The sequence below is a fragment of the Budorcas taxicolor genome, chromosome 3 (genome assembly GCF_023091745.1).
Source record: "Budorcas taxicolor isolate Tak-1 chromosome 3, Takin1.1, whole genome shotgun sequence".
In the NCBI taxonomy this organism is placed as follows: Eukaryota; Metazoa; Chordata; class Mammalia; order Artiodactyla; family Bovidae; genus Budorcas; species Budorcas taxicolor.
The window spans coordinates 98128966-98145219 of record NC_068912.1 but is presented as its reverse complement, the minus strand read 5'-3'; the positions used below and the strand labels follow the sequence as shown (position 1 = coordinate 98145219).

The window sequence follows — 16254 nt, the reverse complement described above, 5'->3', positions numbered from 1 at the left end:
CATTAAACTTTATACTTCATAATTTGTTATACTCTTTTTTTATGATTTGAATCTCTTTCTGCCCTTCTTAGTTTTTAGCATTGATACAATGGCCTACTCCTGTGATGGTACATAATATTCTATGGTTGGAAATCACCACAAACTGTTTAACATTTATTCACAATTACTTTATTATAGTCAGTTTTTAATCTGATAAAGGAAATTCTTCTTCATTTTTAAAATTAGTATTGCCGTTTACAGATATTCATTTTTCCATACTAACTTCAAACTTACCTTATCCAACATATTTTTAAAGACTTCCAAGGGATTTCTATCTGGAATGTCTTTAAATAAATATTATAATAATTTTGGTTTATTTTTGTCTTCAAGGAGGTGAATATTCCTGTTAAAAACTGACTATTCCTCCACAAATATTTATCTCTTTTTGAGGTCTTTTAGGCAGAATATGTGCTATATTTCATAGTTCTGCATTTACCTTGTGATGAAAGCTTGTGGCTAATGTTAAGCACATGTTACTTTTTGCAGATTTTCCTTGGGATTGAGCTTATTATTATTAGTCCTTGTTCTAGTTCCCAATTAACACCCATAAATATATGACTTTTGGTGGCATATTTACCACATATTTGATATTTTTTAATATTAGCAACAGCATTTGGGGGGCTAGTTTTTCAGGGAAAATAAAGCTTACCTTGCAGTGTTTTTGTAGATTTTATATTTATTTTATGTTAAATTTTAATCTGTATGAATATGTGTGAATTGGATAAAAGTCTGAGAGCTGTATTTATTACATGGGATGTGAAAAGTTGTAACAATATTGTTCACACAGCCTATGAAAGCCATTTTTTTCAAAATTATTATTACATGATTCAACTTTAAATATTAATTTAATTGCTTATGATACAGTTTTTTTCTCAAATATTATGTTTATGTTATAGCCTATTCCAATTTGAATCTTATCTGAAGCTAATAATTGAATATATATGCATACATGCATGCATGCTCAGTCGTGTCTGACTCTTTGCTACCCCAGGAACTGTAGCCCACCAGGCTCCTCTGTCCTTGGGATTTCCCAGGCAAGAATACTTGAGTGAGTTGCCATTTCCTACTCCAGGAATCTTCCTGACGCAGGGGTCACACATCTCCTGCGCTTCCTGCTTTGGCAGGTGGATTCTTTACCACTACGCCACCTGGGAAGCCCAAATATGTCTATATAATGCTTACTAGTTTGAATAAGAAACAACTATCTTTAGTGAAGCAATAAGAAACACTTGAAAGATTTAAAACAGGTTCTGAAGAAAATTCTTCTTTACCATTGATAAAAGAGATCAAAACAAATGCTTCTAAATATTCATTTTTGCCTGCTGTGCTTATGTGTCTTCCTCCTGCCTCTCTCCCTATTCCTACTCAGATAGTTTGCAGATTTCTCTTAGTCATCTAAAGGACATCTAAAAGGTGAATGCTCCACAATTCAGTTCTAGGAACCTGGTCTTTAATTTTTTCTATCCTTATTCACTTTGTACCTGTCCAATTCCATTGGTTTAAATATTCTTCTTAAAGACATTCACATATGTCTCAAGCCTGGTCTCCTCCATTGAACTTTAAACTCACTATCTAACTCCCAGTTGATATTTCCCTTGCAAGTCTTATCTCTAGGCTCATTTCACAAACTTCCCCATCTCAGGAGATGAAAACATTTTTTCATGACTCAAATTATCCTATTAATTTTTCTTTACGTTGATATATTGACAACAAAACTCTAACAAACACTCACCAGCCAGGATGATATTTATTCATTTCTCTTCACCTGTTAGAGGACTGCAAATGTAGCAAGTCATGTTGCCCCATGACTGGTTTCTAAGGACAAGAGTCATCTTCATGTGAAACAATCTGGCTCCATCCTGTGAATAGGATTTTGATGAATGTGGAACTATCTCTCCTCTGCTGTCTCTGCACTCCGTCTGGGGCTTTGGGAACCACCTTCCTGAGTTACAGTCCACCGTGAGTCCCTCAGTGCCAGGAGCTTGAATGGATTTGTGTTTCCAAGCCTAATGCTGGGGAAAATGGGACAGAAAGATCAAGATAGTGAGTTAGATAGTGAGTTGCTTTGAGGTTGGATTGGAGATCTGAAAAGAGTCCCATTAACATTGTGATCTTCAACAGAAGAGGCAGTACTCAAATTCACATCCAAATTACAAATTATGCAAATTCTGATCACTCTGCATTGTCTGTCCACTATATAGTATATTCTTGCATTAGATAAATATATTTTTCTTATTATAGTATTTGAAACATGTTTGAAAATGTGAAAAAATAAAAAGAAACATTGATTTATTTTCATATATTTCAGCTTAAAGAGTCACAAGGGCATTGGTATGCAACATTCTGCCATGAAACTTACCTGCTATGCTCAGATTCATGCTGGCCACATCACTGATGCCATTACCTTTAAATGAACACTGATATGATCCATCATCAGAAACACTGATATTACGAAGTCTGAGAGTCACCTTGCCCTGTCTAATGGCCTCTTTCACAAACTCTGTGCGGTTTACATACACAGGGGCAGCGTCTCCATTCACTTCATGGCCATCCCTGTACAGGTGAACAAGTTTGGAATTGTCCCCTCTGAACCAGCGCACCTCCATGCGCTCTGCACTTCGTGGTAGGGACAACTCGCAGCTGAGCTCAGCATGTCCTCTTACTGTAGCCACCAAGTGTCTCGTGAGAATGGTTACTGTCCAGTTTTCTGTGGAAGAAGATAGAAAACCAGGATACATGTGAGGCCAACAACTTCTTTGTTGCTATATATTGTAGGATACACTGAGTTCTTATCATCTAACTTGGCCATTCTAAATGTCCAGCTATGACTATATCCCTTTCTAAACATCTCACTACAAAAAAATTAGCTAGACACAGAAGAAGTATGTAATAAAGGAAATGAGAGGCAAAATGCTATGAAATATACAAGAATAAAAATTCATTACTTTAAATGTAAATGGACTAAACTCTCCAATCATCAGACAGAGTTGGGAGAAGGGATGAAAACATAAGATACAACTAGGTATTGTCTGCAAAAGACTCACTTTAAATCCAAAGACTTGAATAAGTTGAAAGTAAAGGGATAGAAAAAGTTATTCAATGTAAATAGTAACCAAAACAGAACATGCCTTGCTATAGTAATATCATGTAAAATAGGCTTTCTCTCCAGCTTCATTGAAGAATAATTGACAAAAATCAGTCCTAAATATTCATTGGAAGGACTGATGCCAAAGCTGAAGTTCCAATACGCTGGCCACCTGATGCAAAGAGTCAACTCACTAGAAAAGACCCCGATGCTGGGAAAGATTGGAGGCAGGAAGAGAAGGGGACAACAGAGGATGAGATGGTTGGATGGCATCACCAACTTGATGGACATGAGTTTGAGCAAGCTCCAGGAGTTGGTGATGGACAGGGAGGCCTGGCATGCTGCAGTCCATGGGGTCGCAAAGTGTTGGACATGACTGAGTGACTGAACTGAACTAACAAAAATTGTATATTTAAAGTGTATAGTTCTCAGTCATTATTGTTTCAAATATTTCTTCTATTTCTCTTTTTCTTTTCATACTCTCATTTCATTTTATGTTTTTAGTTGTCCCACATTTTTTAGATTTTTCTCTTCCATTTTTTTTTTTAATTCTTTCTCTGGTTTTCAATTTTGAAAGTTTCTGCTGATAATCTTCAAGCTCAAAGATCCTTTCCTCGGCCATGTCCAGGCTACTAATGAGCCCACGAAAGGAATTCTTCATTTCTGTTACAGTGTTTTTAATCTCTATGACTTCTTTCTGATTCTTTCTTAGAATTTACATCTCTTAGCTTGCATTGCTTATCTGTTCCTGCATGTCATCTACTTCTCCATTAGAACGTTTAGCATATTAGCCACAGTTATTTTCGATTTCTAGTCTGACAATTCTAACAGTCCTGCCATATCAATTTCTGATTTTGATACTTTGTTCTACCCCTTCCACCTGATGTTTTGCCTTTTAGTATGATTTGTAGTTTTTTTGCTGGAAGCCACACACATGATGTACCGGGAAAAAAACAAAACTCTGATTAAAGGCATTTAGTGAGTTAGTGGTAAGGTGCAGGAGGAGGGGAGATAGCCTTTAGCTCTGTGATTAGATTTCAGTCTTTTAGTGAGCCTGTGTCCTTGACTATGAATTTCATAAGTGCTTCTCAGTTGCATCCCTCCTTGCTGCGTGTGTGTGCTCAGTCCCTTCAGTCCTGTCTGACTCATTGCAACACCTTGGACCGCAGCCTGCAAGGCTCCTCTGTCCATAGTATTGTCCCAGCAAGAATGCTGAAGAGGGTTGCCATGGCCCCCACCAGGGGGGTGTGGATCAAACTAATTTCTCCTGTGTCTCCTGCATTGCAGGCAGATTTTTTTACTCATGAGCCACCAGGGAAACCATATCCCTCCTTAATGGGACACAAAGGATACAGCGGATGGGAGTTGGATGTTTTCCTGCCCCCAGGTAAGTTTGACTCTGAGAAAATATCAATAGGTTAGGTTCTGGTAAAATATTGTCTCCTGAGGGCAGGCCTTGCTAAGAAGAGCGTATTTCATAGTAGTTGCTTTTCCCCTCCTCCTGCTGAAAACACAGTGGCATTTCCCCCAGTATTCCCTGTGAAAGCCTAGTAAAAACCATGGGGGTAAAACTCACAAAAGTGAGCTTTCTCATGATTGGGCCCTCTTGGAGTTTTTAACTTTCAGACTTGTCCACACTGGGCCTGAAAGTGAAAGTGAAGTCGCTCAGTCGTGTCCGACTCTTTGCGACCCTTTGGACTTGTAGCCCACCAGGCTCCTCCGTCCATGGGATTTTCCAGGCAAGAATACTGGAATGGGTTGCCATTTCCTTCTCCAGGAGATCTTCTCGACCCAGCGATTGAACCCGGGTCTCCCGCATTGTGGCTTTACGGTCTGAGCCACCAGGGAAGTCTGGCCTACAACAATTCAATTATTACAGTTTAGATTTCCCTACCCTTGTACTGGTTTCCGCAGAGATTTATGGCCTGGAAATCTGTGAGTCTCTCTCTCCACTTAGGGCTTCCCTGATAAAGTGAAAGTGAAGTCGCTCAGTCGTGTCTGACTCTGCGGCCCCATGGACTCCAGGCTCCAGTCCATGGAATTTTCCAGGCAAGAGTACCAGAGTGGGTTGCCATTTCCTTCTCCAGGGGATCTTCCTGACCCAGGGATTGAACCTGGGTCTCCAGCATTGCAGGCAGACGCTTTTACCGTCTGAGCCACCAGGCTTCCCTGTTAGCTCAGTTAGTAAAAACATCTACCTGCATTGCAGGAGATCCTGTTTTGATTCCTGGGCCAGGAAGATTCCCTGGAGAAGGGATAGGCTACCCACTCCAGTATTCCTGGGCTTCCTTTGTGGCTCAACTGGTAAAGAATCCACCTGCAATGTGGGAGACCTGGGTTTGATCCCTGGATTGGGAAGATCCCCTAGAGAAGGGAACTGCTACCCACTCCAGTATTCTGGCCTGGAGAATTCCATAGACTGTATAGTCCATGAGGTTGCAAAGAGTTGGACATGATGAGTGACTTTCACTTCAGTATCCGCTTATGTATTTCTCTAATTTGGGAAGGAGCAATTTGTCCCATTACCTCAATTCTCTGTTGGATCTAGGAAGAGCTGTTGACTTTCAGTTTTTTCAGTTTTTTACTTGATTGTAGGCCATAGTAATGACTTCCAAGCTCCTTACATTAGAATGGACACTGTATACCTGCTCTAGGTTCTTTCCACAGCTGTGACTCCGTAAGAAGAGAGTGGATGCTCTTACCTGAAGTTGATGTCATCACTTGTAGAAGAAGAAAGCTCACACAGGACCCAGAAAAGGAAGAGGATTTAAGTTTCATCATGCCTGGAAAAAGAGACAAGTAGAAAGTCATAGACTGAGATATGAGGCAGGAAATGTCAGGATACTCAAAATTAAATCAAGATCATCAACAGCTACAACTTGGGACTCTCCTTTCAGAGTATAACCCCCTCAGTATTCAGTAAAATGTCTGAATTTTACCATGTCTCCCCACTTGGTTCTTATCAGGAGAGGCCTTCTTAATCCCTCTTTCCCATGAATTCACACTCTGCTTTTTCTCTTTCACTTTATGACCTAACTGACTAAATGAGCATTTCCTATGGCGTGTGTAACAAATGGAGCAGAAAAAAATATCCTAAGTGAATAAATCAGTGGAGGGAATAAAAAATGGCAAACACAAAAGCATGAATGCTTAAATATGCGTGATAAAATAAGGAGAGTTTTTTGGATTCATGTCCTTGAACAATTAACATGAGATCAAATTATGGTGGAACTAAAATAGCTTGTCAACAATCTTATATATTAATTATAAAAAAGAAAGAGTGCTGAAATATTAGCTAGGTATCTTGTATTTTATCTGGCATCTCTCCTGTAACTCATAGTCAGAAACATGTAGTTGGATTATGAAGTCAGTAAGTAAAAAACAAACAAACATGAGATGATAACAAGAAAAAAAAGGGGGTTCAAATATTTATATATCTTTAAGGGAAATGTAAGACTGTATTCACATCATAGCTGTGTGCTAAAAAATTGAGTTAAGAGCTGAAGGAAGAAGTTCCTCTGATCATGGGAAACAAAATCTGTCTACTATTGAAACTAAACAAAATTTATCTACTATTGAAAAAAAAAAAAGAAAGTCTTATTTGGCCTTTATATAGCCCATGTGAAAATATTTAAAGTAATTGTGCTTTAAATTTTATTATTGTACATATCTGATAGATATGACAAATGATTATCAGCAATGCTAGTCTTTAAACAATTCACATCAATGGACAAAAGCAGGCAATTGGTTGGCATAACACCCAGAGAAACAGATTACAATTTCCAAAGGAATGTAATCTCTAAATGACTCATAGTTATTTTAGTATCTCTCTCCACTACCTCTCATTCCTATTTAGAATCATTAACTTAAATTTTGAATTTATGAAAGATAAATAGTCATTTTTAAAAGCAAGCTACAAAAGAAATAAAGGCACATGTTCAGACTTATAACAAATGTTCATGGTATTTTTATTTGTAATACTCAATAGCTGAAAATAGCTCAAAATTTTACACACAGATAAATGGATAAGCAAGTTGTGATATGTCCATATGATGTAATTAACTCAGTAATAAAAAGGGATAAATCATTTTTACCCGTGTTTGAATTTTGAAAGGACAGTGCTGAGTTAAAGAAATCAGACAGAAAATTATACACATTATTCATTTAAAAAGTATTCAGTTTATTATATTTCAATTATTCCTCATTAAATTTTTTAATCTACTTTAAAAAATACAATTAAAACACTAGTAATATTCCTTTATGGGGTACTTACCTATATGTGGTATATACCACATATACTTAAGGAAAGGATTTTGGTCACTGAGGATACCTACCATAGCATCTAAAGCATTGGCATCACTGTAAGCTTTTTTGATGTCTTTAAAAACAGAGGCTAGGGAAGGGGTTCCATTTCTGGGACCCAGGGAAGATAGGACAGGTCTCTAATTGTCAGCAGTCAAAAAATGAAATATGAAAGCAGATCTTCCTTTTTTTTTTTTAAGCTGCCCTGAATCTTCACTGTGGCTCATGGGTTTTATTTGCCCCATAGCATGTGGAATCTTAGTTCCCTGACCAGGGGTGGAAATTGTAGTCACCGGCAACTCGGGAATTGTTGACTCAGTCTTGAAGGGAGATCTGGAGGGGCTACCAGAGCATCGGCTAGATACCACCCCATGCACTGCTTGATCCATGTGCGTTCAGCAGTAAACTAATCTAGAAGTCTGCATGCTGTCTTTTCCTAGTGAGGTTACAGCTGATCTTAGGGCCACAACTAACACCATCTTCTTCTTCTGCTACTTAATCTATATTCCTCAACCTTTCAGCTATTCTTCTCACAGCATCTCTGTTAGCCTATGTAGCTCAACTAATGTGATGACTGAGCTTCTGATCCCTGAGATATGTAAGACCTTTATTACCACAACCTTCTCAAGTGATGAATGTTACAGTTTACCATTTGCTATCAATATATGACAAGTTAGGTGTCAAGCAGCAAGAAGGAACTTGTGGAGGTCATGGAAAGGTTCTATACCTTGAATGTGGTCATGACTACAAGATAGAGATTTCTAAAAATGCCTCACACTGTATTTTTAAAAGGTGCATTTTACTGTATATAAATGGTATTTCAATAAAAATTTTTTTAATTGAGAAATGGAGTAACAGATGAAGCTCTAATGGATTATCTGGCTGCCAAACTATGTAAATTATATACTAAGAACCTTAAGTGTTTGTTGAAATGACTCAGAAGACTTAGTTTATTAAAAACGGCTTTATTACAAAGGGCATAATCCAGTAACAACAGAAGGACATGCACTGAAAAGAGTTTGGAATTCCCGGAAGTGGGCTTCTTGGTCTACCTGTAGGGTAGCCTCACACAGAACATGCATTGCCTCCAGATCTTAGATCACCACTGTGTCTGGTGAAGCATTCCAGGGCTAGAGAGCCCCAAATCTACCTATGGTGGGAGTCTCATATTGAACTGTTCACATGAATCTATTCCAGCTATGTGACTAGACTTAGGCTTTGAACCCTGACATTACCTACTCCCTGCCCCCACCAAAATCTGGTGCTAATCTTAAATAAGATTATCATTCCTAAGCAATGAAGACAGACTGATGCTTCTTGCTTTGTAACAGCTTACAGACCCATGGTTTCAGAACACCATTTATCTTTAGTTGATAGATTTTACATTATTTACCAAGGGTCAATAGCTCTAGAGATAAGTATTCAGTCAATCCAGACCAGCTGAGATTAACTGATGCTGTAAACAAGCATAGTCTTCCCTCCCTCCTTTGTATACCTCTTCCTGATGATAAGCATAAATTGCCCCTGTCAAGATAGTGGCAACTTTCCTCACCTGCTATTTACTTGGCCTGAGAAACCCAAACATTGGGTGGAACTTCTGATTCCGGCTATGATGAAGTAACAAAAATAGGACCTAACATTAATAAACAATGATTAAACAAGAAAAATAAATAAAATACATGAAATAAATTTTAAGAAATGGATTTTTTTAAATTGTAGAAACAGATACAATAAAATCAATGAGGCAAGTTCTAAATCATCTAGGCTTCTGGGAGGCAAGATTTGATTACAGTTAGAGGGACAGAGAAAAGAAACAAAAGGCCTGGCTGAGTTGAGAAGATATAATAGATTTCAGGAAGGTAAGGTGGAAGGAAAAAGTAAGGATGAATTCCAGGAAGAAGGGATCCATGAAGGAAAAGAGCTACCGAAATCTTCAGTTAAAGCACCTTGAAATTTTCTGATTATTAAATAGTGCATGTATAAAGTAAAGTGCCACAAAACTGGGCAAAGGATGATTAATATTGCCTTACTACCAACACCAAAGGCACTACAAGAAAATTGTAGACCAAAATCCCCTGTGAAAACTGATTCAAAAATCCTAAACACAATACTAGTAAATAGAAGCCAATGGCATATTAAAAGGATTACACAACATGATCAAGTAGGATTTATTCTTAGATTAAAGGGATGGTTCAATACAAAAAAAATTGATCTAAATAATATATCATATTAACAAAATGAAAGGAGAAAAACCACACGATCATCTCAATTGCTGCAGAAGAAATATACAACAAAATTCAAAATCCTCACATGATATGAAAAAACACCTAGAAATAGAAGAAAACTGTTTCAACATAAAATATATGAAAACCTACAGTGAACATCATTCAGTTCAGTTCAGTTCAGTTCAGTCGCTCAGTCATGTCCGACTCTTTGCGACCCCATGAATCGCAGCACGCCAGCCTTCCCCAATTCCCGGAGTTCACTCAGACTCATGTCCGTTGAGTCGGTGATGCCATCCAGCCATCTCATCCTCTGTTGTCCCCTTCTCCTCCTGCCCCCAATCCCTCCCAGCATCAGGGTCTTTTCCAATGAGTCATCTCTTCGCATGGGGTGGCCAAAGCACTGGAGTTTCATATTCAGTGGTAAAAGATGGAAAACCTTTCCTCTAACATCAGGAACAAGGTAAGGATGTCTTTGGAACTTCTGTAAAATGGTAGATCAGCAGTAGAATAATCTGCTTGCCAATTCGGGAGACATGTATTCAATCCCTGGGTTGGGAAGTTCCCCTGGAGAAGGAAGTGGCAACACCACTCCAGTGTTTTTGCCTGGGAAGTCACATAGGCGGAGGAGCTTTGTGCGCTTCTGTATTGGCGGATGCACTCTTTACCAATGTGCCATCTGGGAAACCCGTGTATATACCACTTACATCTTTTGTCTGTTGATGGATACTTGGATTGTTTCCAAATCTTCAGCAAAGCACTGAGTTCACAATGTAATATTGTGCTCTTCAAATTTTGTTGAAAGGACAGACCTCATGTCAAGTTGTCTGACCACAAACACACTCACACAAAATTAAACATAAAACAAAGGGACACAGGGAAACTTTGGGAAGTACTGGATACGTCTGTTACCTTGATTGTGGTAATGGAATCACAGGGGTTGGGGTTTGTTTGAACTCATCAAATTGTACTCATTAAATATGTTCAGTTCTTTGTATGTCAATTATACTTCATTAAAGCTCTTTTAAAAAAGAAAAAGAGTTACTGATTAAAGTACAAGTGCTCTTTCTCCTAAGCTATTGACAGAAATGTTGCCTCTCAATACTGACAAGGATTCTTTGCTTGATCTAACATTAGTCAGGGTCATGAGGCTTTCCTAGGCCCATCTGTGCACTTCCTTATAAAATTTCATTTTACCAGGAACCTTGCTAAATCAGTTTAACCAGAATCCCCACACCTCCCTCACTATCCAATAGCCTCAATGTCTTACCATGTTCCTCATCCTCCACCATTACCTGTATCATGCCTGATCACCTTGACCTGTCTTCATTCAGCAAAAATCCCTTGTCAGATTTCCCCTTACTCCTGATGTTTCCTCTTAGTGCTTTTGTTCTCTGATTTCCACCCTGCTGCTTGGCAATAAATTCCCATTTGCCCCTGCTGAGTTTGGAGTTGAGCCCAATCTTTCTCCCCCACTGTAAAATTCCATTCCATCCTACTTGATGGTCCTGCATAGAGAATGTATTACCATCTTTAACAAGCATCATTAAATATTTTTGGTGCCATGGTGGCTCCCTTGGAGAGAGAGTTTGGGACTTAATCCTAGTGGTCTTCAATATTTTGTTCACGTATCCTCTAAAAGGATTTAAGTAACTCTGTAATCCCTTGAGAGCGTCCTAGGTGGTTCAGCAGTAAAGGATCGGCCTGCGGGTTCTTTGGCAAAGGCAGCAGATGATCTAACCAGTTTGGATGTTGCTGTAAAAGTATTTTAAAGATATGATTAGCATTTAAATCAGTAAGCTTAAAGAAAATAGACTACCCTCCACAGTGTGGGTAGGCCTTATTGAATCAGTCGAGGACCTTAAGAACTAAAACTAAGATTTCCCAAAGAAAAACTCTGACTCATCGCTGTAATCTAGAAACCCTGCTTCTGTTTCCAGTTTGCAGAACTATCCAGCAGATTTTGGGCTCAAGACAGCAATGTCAGCTCTTCCTCAGATCTCCAGCCTGCTGGTTTGCCTCACAGATTTTGAACTTGCCAGTCTCCACAACAATCTCCTGATTCAGTTCCTCTAGTATATATATTTATACACAGATATTCATATATATGTGTATTATATATATGATAGACTAATTCAGTTCAGTTCAGTTCAGTCGCTCAGTCGTGTCCGACTCTTTGCAACCCCATGAATCGCAGCACGCCAGGCCTCCCTGTCCATCACCAACTCTTGGAGTTCACTCAATCGAGTCGGTGATGCCATCCAGCCATCTCATCCTATCAAAAATGGAAATTAATATAATTACCTCTCCCTGACCCAAATGATAGAATTCCTTAAAATTGCTGAGCCCAAAGCAAAAATCCTAAAAATAACCTTGCTTCATTTGCTAAATTAGCAGTTTCTCTCTCCATTAGTCATTTGGAGACCTGAGTTTGATATCTTTTATTATATTTTTTAGGTATAAGTGCTGATAAAAGTTTCCAAGAAACAAGCAATATCCCTCCATTTCTAAAACTCTGCTGGAGAAGAGAAACTAAGCCAGAAGCTATTTCTTCAGAGAGATACAACTGATGAATCTTTGACAATACTAATCATGGGGTAAAAAGTAAATATGAATAAACAATATTAATAATGGAAATCACAATGTAATTGCAAAGTCAAGAAAAAATAAATGTAATAAGATTGAAACAATGATTGTATACTAACATATTTGAAAATAGATGAAATGAGAAAAGTCACAGGAAACAATCAACAGATTATGGCAGAGATTACCAATTTTCCTATAATATTTGTTATCTTGTCCTTCTATCTCATTAGAACATTTGTTTTTTTTTAAGTGAGTACATAGCCCAGTGAAATATAAACCACATTATTCAGCATCCTTTGTAGTCCTGTGTACAGATGAGACAACTAAATATAAGGGTTAATGATGGTACTACTCCAAAGAAATATCCACAGAAAGAGGATGTGTTCTCTTTACTTTGGTTCAGGTACTTTTATGAACTACATAGGAAAACAATACAATTGAAGAGATAACTGGTGATTGTGGAATGGACTTCCTGCCTTAGTGAGAGAGAGAAAAAAAGACATTGCCATCCTGTTTAAGCCATGACTACCTGGAGTTTGCAGTAACCTGCATCTAAACCTAATTCTAGAAAAAAACAAAATTGATGAACTGGATTTCATCAAAATTAAAAACTTCTTATCAACAATACCATTAAAAAACTAATGGAAAAGACTTCAGTCAGGAGAAAATATTTGCAATATATACATCTGACAAAGGGTTTGCATCCAGAATATATAAAAAACTTTTACAACTCAATAAAAAATTTTAAAACAACCCAATTGAAAAAGATTTAAACAAACACTTCAGAAAAGAAGATATATGAGTGGCCAATAAGCATGCTAAAATGTGTGCAATATTACTAGGTATTAGGGAATTGCAAAGTAAACTACACTGAGATTTCACCTCTGAGTCACTGAAATAGCTAAAATAAAAACACTGACAACACAACACGTTGCCAAGGATGTGATAACTGGAACTTCTATATACTGCTGCTGTGTCCAAGACTGGCAGTTTCTAATAAAGTATGTATCTACCCAATAACTCAAAAATTTCTACCCCAAGGCATTAATCCAAGAGAAGTGAAAACACATCTACAAATCTCTTTGTATAAGAATGGTGATAGTAGTTGCATGGTCAGGCCACTCAGGATGGGTGTTCTCTTGCCCTCTGCCCCTCTCCTCTGCTCCACCAGTTTTTGCTTTAGCTATTTCTTAGTTACATGACTGACCTTCTTACTTGCCCCAGGTCCCAGGTAATGACTGTTCCAGCTCTAGATCAGACACTCCCCTATGCTTCTCAAAAGGATGGTTAGGGGCATGCCTCTCTGCTGTTTTCCCTGGTAAACAGTGAGGCCACTAGATATCAATTGCCACTGTAACTGATAACCTCCCCCTGCCATCAGACTTCCCTTGTGGCTCAGCTGGTAAAGAATCTGCTTGCCATGCAGGAGATCCAGTTTCAATCCTTGGGTCAGGAAGAGCCCCTGGAGAAGGGAATGGCCACCCACTTCAGTACTGTTGCCTGGAGAATTCCATGGACAAAGGAGCCTGGTGGGCTACCGTCCACGGGGTCCGAAAGAGTCAGGCACAGCTGCGCGACTAACATTTTCACTTTCCCCTGCCACCAGGAGTGAAGCCTGTCACCACATCTTGCCTTGCCATCCACAGTACCTGGTGGAGTGTGGCTCCAGGACCTTCCTTCAGACATGTAAGCTCCCCCATTCATTAAACCAGTGATATCTCTGTTGCTGACTCTGGGCTCTTTCTTCAGTCTTGAAGGTGGGTAAGCACAGCCCTTGTAGTCCTGTCAAAAACCAGAAATAGTCTAAGTGCCCATCAAAAAGCAAACAGATAAACTGTGGTGTATGGATAAAGGAAATGTGCTGTAGGGCACAAGGAACAAGCATATGCATTTTTCAAAATTCTTTGAACTGCACACATGATTTATTTGTTGCACTGTAGTGTTAAACCTTGATTATAAACAAGAGAATGATTCTATTGATTATCCTCATTGTTAAGGGTGGGGAAAGATAAACTAATTGATAATCAGTTGACCTGGGATGGGAATTTTTCTAACTCCCCCTAATTTTTTCCTTCCCTGAGGACGTTTACCTGTCTCTACATGTTAAAATCTCCTTGACATTTAACAGAGCTCATTCCTAAGGTATGAGTGGGAAAGACAAAGGATAAAGAGGAAAATACTGAGCCGGGGAAATCTTAGAAAATTTTATTTTTGAATATTGGCCAAAAGCAATAGTAAAACATGGTAAGTTGTTCATACATGAAAAGATTCACTATAAAGAAAATCTCAAGGAATTGCAAACATGAAACAAAACAAAAAACTCCTGGAACTGATAAGCAGTGATAGCAAGGTTGTAGGATACGTGGTTAATATCCAGAAATCAACTGCTTTTGATTCTGTCTTTGCCATTCCTTGGGAATATGTAATTATCTAAAAATTAAGATGCTAACGTGGGAAATTTATCTACTCTCATTAACTACAAATATCTGTAATCTTGCCTACTTTTGATAACTGGAATGCTGATAATCCATCAGATGACATCAAAAATTGCTGCTCCACCCTATGAGATTTATTGATGGGACATAAGCCAAGAAACCCACAAAAATATCTGAAAAATGAGGTAATTTATTTTAAAGTCATCTTATACTGAAACACATGCACATCTGTAGCCCTATCTCTCAAAGAAAATTACTAGTAATGTAAGCAGCTTTTGGCAGGATGTAGTTCTTTGCAGGAAAGAGCTCTTTACAGAAGGCCCCTTTGTCTTGTCACTAACCTTAAACCAGGCACCTCTGGCTCTACTCACCTCCAGCCTAAGTGCCACTTTCAAATATTTTGATCATACAATGCCTTGACTAATCTATTGGTTCTTTCCATAGATCAAAGTAGAAATGAAGAATAAATAATCAGTAGATGACTAGACCTTTTCTCTAGCATCCCCTTCAGTAATTTTGGCAACGAACCGTGTGAACAAGACAGAATCTAAAGAAAAATCACAGGAAGTTGACAAGCCTGCACAGATGGGGGATGGAGTCTGCGTTGACTCCTATCTCAGTGATTAACTGAGACTGTTACTGAATTCGAGCTTGCTCTGCTAGCCACATGAGAGGCCAATAAATCTGAGGGACGAGGTACTGAGGCAAAGAATATGGCTATTTGGAAAGTCGGCTGGCCTAGGAGATGGCAGACAGTTTGTCAGAGTCCAGATGCCAGGTTCTTTTATGGGTCAGAGAGAGAGGCAATGAACAACTTAAGTAAAAAGGCAGAATAGAGAGAGAGGGGCAGTGAGGAACTAAAGTCAAAAGAGTCCTCAGTCTTGCAAAACATCTCAGGGAAGGGCTAGCCTTTGGAAGGGGGTGTGTTAATCTCTTCTATTCACAGGTGGGCAAGGTCAGATTATCTTTCCGAACCAAGGCACTTTGGTTTACAATCAGGCAGAGCGGCAGGGTCTTCTGAGGCAAGTTATTATGTATGATTGCAATAACAAAACAACGAAAAGCAAATCAAAGAAACAGCTTCCAACATGGAGTCAGAATTGGCTTCTTACTAAATCAATGGACATGAGTTTGAGAAAACTCCACGAGATGGTGAAGGACTGGGAAGCCTGGCATGCTGCAGTTCATGGGGTTGCAAAGAGTTGGACGTGGCTGAGGGACTGAACAACAATAAGCAGATTGCTTTCCTTTTTCCCTTTAAAAAACTTTCATGACAAAGCAGAATCTTCAGAAGTAGTTTTTTGGGGGACACCGAGTCCATGATCTCCCCAGATTGCTGGCATTCTGACTAAAAGGAACTTTCCTTTCCACCAACAACTGCTTCTCAGGTATTGATTTTCCAGCAGCAAGCAGCCGGTCCTAATATGGTATGAGTGAACTTCCTGATGTTCAAGCTGGTTTTAGAAAAGGCAGAGGAACCAGAGATCAAATTGCCAACATCCACTGGATCATCAAAAAAAGCAAGAGAGTTCCAGAAAAACATCTATTTCTGCTTTAGTGACTATGCCAAAGCCTTTGACTGTGT

The 16254-nt window shown here is 38.7% G+C and overlaps 1 protein-coding gene across 1 annotated transcript; it reads right to left on the bottom strand.

The window, feature by feature from the left end:
* Positions 1 to 565: 565 nt before the first annotated feature.
* Positions 566 to 5905, bottom strand: LOC128045612 (selection and upkeep of intraepithelial T-cells protein 8-like). The gene is given in 5 exon segments (XM_052638072.1): positions 566 to 597; positions 1766 to 2025; positions 2027 to 2051; positions 2399 to 2746; positions 5827 to 5905. Coding segments are annotated over 5 exon segments (744 nt in total).
* Between the last annotated feature and the right edge of the window lie 10349 nt (positions 5906 to 16254).